Source organism: Bufo gargarizans, chromosome 9 (assembly GCF_014858855.1).
Source record: "Bufo gargarizans isolate SCDJY-AF-19 chromosome 9, ASM1485885v1, whole genome shotgun sequence".
Taxonomy (NCBI): Eukaryota; Metazoa; Chordata; class Amphibia; order Anura; family Bufonidae; genus Bufo; species Bufo gargarizans.
In genome coordinates, this window is record NC_058088.1 from 23,563,247 (window position 1) to 23,569,160 (window position 5,914).

General features: G+C 44.4%; 1 protein-coding gene across 1 annotated transcript; it reads right to left on the reverse strand.

Annotated features, from left to right (window-relative positions):
• Positions 1-2,065: 2,065 nt before the first annotated feature.
• Positions 2,066-4,572, reverse strand: LOC122919487 (olfactory receptor 5V1-like). Its single transcript, XM_044268546.1, has one exon. It carries the CDS (start codon positions 4,427-4,429, stop codon positions 3,491-3,493), a length of 939 nt encoding a protein of 312 aa, XP_044124481.1. The 5' UTR covers positions 4,430-4,572; the 3' UTR covers positions 2,066-3,490.
• Between the last annotated feature and the right edge of the window lie 1,342 nt (positions 4,573-5,914).

The window sequence follows — 5,914 nt, forward strand, 5'->3', positions numbered from 1 at the left end:
TGTATGTTAATGATAAATTTCCCAGAAATTTGCATCTTTATTAACAAACACATACAGATATTGCTAAAAAGACAACAGGAACTTGAAATTAATAAAATGTCCCAGAAGCGCTATATCTCCCTCCTCACTGGGGGTATTAGGTCTTGCGATCCATACAAGTTAGAGCGCAGTATCATTCATTTTCTCAGGAACTTAAAATGCATTGTCTTTGAGATATTTTTATTGTGCAAGTGTCAAAAAAGAGGTATCTTCCAGAGAAGGAGAATCATTCGTACCATTTTTCTTATCGGTCAATGTCTGACTTTTTCCTGCTTCATTGCACTGTCCATCCAGCCTAAGGCCTCATGCACACGACAGTTTTTTTTCACGGCCCGCAAAACGGGGTTCCGTTGGTCCGTGATCCGTGACCGTTTTTCCGTCCGTGGGTCTTCCTTGATTTTTGGAGGATCCACGGACATGAAAAAAAAGTCATTTTGGTGTCCGCCTGGCCGTGCGGAGCCAAACGGATCCGTCCTGAATTACAATGCAAGTCAATGGGGACGGATCCGTTTGATGTTGACACAATATGGTGCCATTTCAAACGGATCCGTCCCCATTGACTTTCAATGTAAAGTCTGGAGTTCTGTTATACCATCGGATTGGAGTTTTCTCCAATCCGATGGTATATTTTAACTTGTAGCGTCCCCATCACCATGGGAACGCCTCTATGTTAGAATATACTGTCGGATATGAGCTACATCGTGAAACTCATTTCCGACAGTATATTCTAACACAGAGGCGTTCCCATGGTGATGGAGACGCTTCAGGTTAGAATATACAAAAAAACTGTGTACATGACTGCCCCCTGCTGCCTGGCAGGTGCTGCCAGGCAGCAGGGGGCAGACCCCCCCCCCCTGTTTTTAACTCATTGGTGGCCAGTGGGCCCCCCCTCCCCTGTTGTTAACTCGTTGGTGGCCAGTGTGCGCACCCCCCTCCCTCCCTCTATTGTTTTAATACATTGGGGCCAGTGTGCGCGCGCCCCCCAACCCCCCCTCTATTATTTTAATACATTGGGGCCAGTGTGCGCGCGCCCCCCCAACCCCCCCCCTCCCTCTATTGTTTTAATACATTGGGGCCAGTGTGCGCACCCCCCCAACCCCCCCCCCCCCCCCCTCCCTCCCTCCCTCTATTGTAATCATCATCGGTGGCAGCGGAGTAGAAGATTTTCATACTTACCTGCTTCTTGCTGCTGCGATGTCTGCGTCCGGCCGGGAGCTCCTCCTACTGGTAAGTGACAGCAATGCGCCGCACAGACCTGTCACTTACCAGTAGGAGGAGCTCCCGGCCGGACGCAGACATCGCAGCAGCAAGAAGCAGGTAAGTATGAAAATCTTCTACTCCGCTGCCACCGATGATGATTACAATAGAGGGAGGGAGGGGGGGGGGGTTGGGGGGGTGCGCACACTGGCCCCAATGTATTAAAACAATAGAGGGAGGGAGGGAGGGGGGTGCGCACACTGGCCACCAACGAGTTAACAACAGGGGAGGGGGGGGGCCGCACAATGATATTCAAACTGGGGAGGGGGGGGGGGGGTCTGCCCCCTGCTGCCTGGCAGCCCTGATCTCTTACAGGGGGATATGATGGGGTTAATTGTACTATCATATCCCCCTGTAAGAGATCGGGTGCTGCCAGGCAGCAGGGGGCAGTCTTGTACAAAGTTTGCAGTGTATTCTAACTAGAAGCGTCCCCATCACCATGGGAACGCTTCTGTGTTAGAATATACTGTCGGAAATGAGTTTTCACGAAGTGAAAACTTAGATCAGAAAAAGCTTTTATGCAGACGGATCTTCGGATCCGTCTGTATGAAACTAAAACCTACGGCCACGGATCACGGACACGGATGCCAATCTTGTGTGCATCCGTGTTCTTTCACGGACCCATTGACTTGAATGGGCCCGTGAACCGTTGGCCGTGAAAAAAATAGGACAGGTCATATTTTTTTCACGGCCAGGAAACACGGCTCACGGATGCGGCTGCCAAACGGTGCATTTTCCGATTTTTCCACGGACCCATTGAAAGTCAATGGGTCCGTGAAAAAAAACGGAAAACGGCACAACGGCCACGGATGCACACAACGGTCGTGTGCATGAGGCCTAAAGAGGTTTTCCAGGATTTCCTCAGTATTTAGTTAGCTCCCTAGAATGTTTGACCCAATGAAAGAATCATGCTCACCTGATCCCCACCTCTTCTGTCCTGCACCTTGACTGTGCTTGGCAAGTTTCCAGTCCTAGTCTTGTGTCTTGTCGGCCAAGGGATGGAGTCACATGTGATGTTGCAGCTAATAACAGGCCTCAGTGGTGACGTGTACCCAATTGGCACATGAGCCAGCAGTAATGTATCACTTGGGGACACATCAGGCCAGTCATTGGCTGCGGCAGTGCATGTAAACTTGGCCATGGCAAATGACATATTAAAATGACCAACAAAAATTGTGGAAACCATTTCAATAATTTATTTTAGTGTCAGTTTGAAAAAACACTGTAAGAAACAGATTAATAGAAAGCCTTTGGCGTCACATAAAAAAAATCATAAAAATTGTTTTGGTAGTCCAACAAATAAAAAGTTACGTGCGTGAAAAAGTATCTGGTCACCGGGACCTTTTCAGTTCTTGTCATTAAAGGGTTACACTGCATGCCATCCATCTATGTTGACAGGTGCAGTTAACTCATCCATCCATACATGTTATTCTGCATATTTTTACCCAATTGCATTAGGCCGGGTTCACCTCTGTGGCACAAATGATGTCGGCTGGATTAAAAATAGTAACATGCAATGGTTTTTGCCCGGGAAAAACTTGTCATTTATGCTGGTAAAGCAGCCAGGTCACTGCTGGATCCTACTATAGTCAATGGAGATACGGTGGTACATGGTCGTATCCCACACTGCCCGATAGGTGAGCTCCGGTTGCCTGATCCTCTACCAGATTCCAAGCTCTACTGTGGGCACAGGACTTCAGCCATCGTGAAAAAACCTGGATCTTGACTCCATCTACTGCATGCAGCTACATGATTTATATTTTAAGGAAATTGAACAGTTTCTCAGACCCAGCATAGGCAAAATTCACTTTATTAGAAATCAAAGGCCAATAGGACTGTTCATAAAATTCTGATCAGGGAGCCCAGACTCTCAAAGTTACGATGATCTTGAAAATAGTCTGATTTTAGATTCAGGGATTAATAGCTTCATTGCAAAGCGTTCACAGTTCATCCTCATCCTCACCCTTGGCAGGGTTGCATTTTTTGGGAATATTATGTCAGTTTGCTGGTTGCAACGCAGCACCTGCCAAAGTTGCAGGTTGCATTGTGACTCAATTGACAATCATTAGAGAAGATGTCACATTGCGAGCATCAAAATTCAGCATTTTCAGGCAGGCCTTGATATTTATCTTTCACAGTGCAACTACAATCTGGGAATAGTTTCAGTTAAAAAATAATAAAAATAATTCATTTATCACTGATATTTTGCTAGTTTTAGTCTCCTTCTTAATGATGATTTCACGTCTCTGTTTTTTAAGCTGTAGATCAGTGGGTTAAGCATGGGGACAGCAGCTGTGTTAAAGAGAGAGAACAACTTATTGGACTCTAAAGAGTCTGCTGTGGTCGGTCTAAGGTATTGACAAACCAGGGTCACATAGAGAAGGATAACAACGGTAAGGTGGGAGGAACATGTGTAGAAGGCTTTACGTCTCCCAATGTTAGAGCGGATCCTCAGTATGGAGGATATGATGAACACATATGGAGTAAAGGTAAGAACAAAAGGTGCAAGGGTTAAAAGTAACAGTCCTTCAATAAGGCTCAGGAGCTTCAAGGTGGAGGTGTCACTGCAGGAAAGACTTAGAAGAGGCACAAGATCACAGAAGAAGTGATTGATGATGTTGGATTTATAACATGTGAATGTGGATAACAATGCAACGTATGGTATTACTTCTATGAAGGAAGTAACCCAACAGGCCATGGCTAATAGACCACACACTTTAGAGTTCATGATGATAGGGTATTGTAAAGGTCTGCAAATGGCAACGTAACGATCGTAACTCATGGCCGTCAAGATCAACAACTGATTGCAAGCCAAGCAAGAAAATATGTAGAACTGTATTATGCAACAAAGGAAAGAAACATAGTTATTTCCTGTTATATTGGCTTCCAGGATCTTATGTAGACTGATGGTGCTGGAAGAAATGTCCAAGATGGACAAGTTAGCCAAGAAGAAGTACATAGGAGTGTGAAGGTGATGGTCTATGCAGACCAGCAAAAGAATGGTCATGTTTCCCCCAAGAGTGAAGAGATAAATGAGAAGAACCAGAAGGAAAATCAGAAACTGCAACTTTGGAAGACTGGAAATTCCCTTAATAATGAAGAAGGCCACCATTGTTTGGTTACTGTCTTCCATGTATGATGCTGTATATATGGTTGTGCTGGAACAAAGAGCATCTCATTGAGAAGATGATAAAAGACTTATTTATCAAACTGGCTTTGTCTTTATTTTGTAGTAAAATCCACATTTTCACATTTTTATTTTTTTTCCATTGTAAGACATATTAACCCATTAAGGACTGGGTCATTTTTCACCTTAAAGGGAGTCTGTCACCACTTTTTTGCATGTTAGACCATTAAAATAGGGTTATTTGATCCAGCCAGAACATAAAAACGGTACCTTTGTGGTAGAAAACGGACTTTTCAATTTGCAGAAAACGAACTTATAAGATTATTTTCGGAGCCCTCTCAAGTGCCCAGGGCGGTCTCTCAATCCTCGGAGCCCCTGGCTGGCACCTCCTAAACAGCTGATAACTCCGCCCTCCGTGCGCCTCTGCCCGCCCGTTTACTCCCCTCCCCTGTCCCTTTCCACTGCGGCTGTGCGGTCCAAATCGTAGCGGGCGCATGCGCAATGCGATGCCCGCTCCTGGCAGGGCATCGCAATACCTATTGCGCATGCGCCCGCTACGATTTGTACCGCACAGCCGCAGTGGAAAGGGACAGGGGAGGGGAGTAAACGGGCGGGCAGAGGCGCACGGAGGGCGGAGTTATCAGCCGTTTAGGAGGTGCCAGCCAGGGGCTCCGAGGATTGAGAGACCGCCCTGGGCACTTGAGAGGGCTCCGAAAATAATCTTATAAGTTCGTTTTCTGCAAATTGAAAAGTCCGTTTTCTACCACAAAGGTACCGTTTTTATGTTCTGGCTGGATCAAATAACCCTATTTTAATGGTCTAACATGCAAAAAAGTGGTGACAGACTCCCTTTAAGGACCAGACTGATTTTTGCAAATCTGACATGTGTCAGTTTATGTGGTGATAACTTTAAAACGCTTTTACTTATCCCGGCCATTCTGAGATTGTTTTCTCATCACATATTGTACTTCATGACACTGGTAAATTTGAATCAAAATATTTTATTAGAATTTTTTTAGAAATACCAAATTTACAAAAAATCTGGAAAAATTTGCAACTTTACAAATTTTAATTTCTCTGCTTTAAAAACAGATATTGATACCTCATATAATAGTTATTACTTTACATTTCCCATATGTCTACTTCATGTTAGGATCATTTTGTGAATGCCATTTTACTTTTTAGGGACTTTAGAAGGCTTAGAAGTTTAAATCTTAAACATTTTCTGAAAATTCCCAAAACCCACTTTTTAAGGACCAGTTCAGGTCTGAAGTCACTTTGTGAGGCTTACATAATAGAAACCACCCAAAAATGGCCCCATTTTAGAAACTACACCCCTCAAGGTAATGATAACGGATTTTACAAATGCTAACCCTTTAGGTGTTCCACAAGAATTAATGGAAAATGGAGCTGAAAATTTCTGAATTTCACTTTTTGGGCAGATTTTCCATTTTAATCTTTTTTTTTCCCGCTAATAAAGCAAAGGTTAAC

What these genes read in the sequence shown, in the direction of transcription:
- LOC122919487 (XM_044268546.1), bottom strand. Translation starts at nt 4,429, where the DNA reads ATGGAAGACAGTAACCAAACAATGGTGGCCTTCTTCATTATTAAGGGA.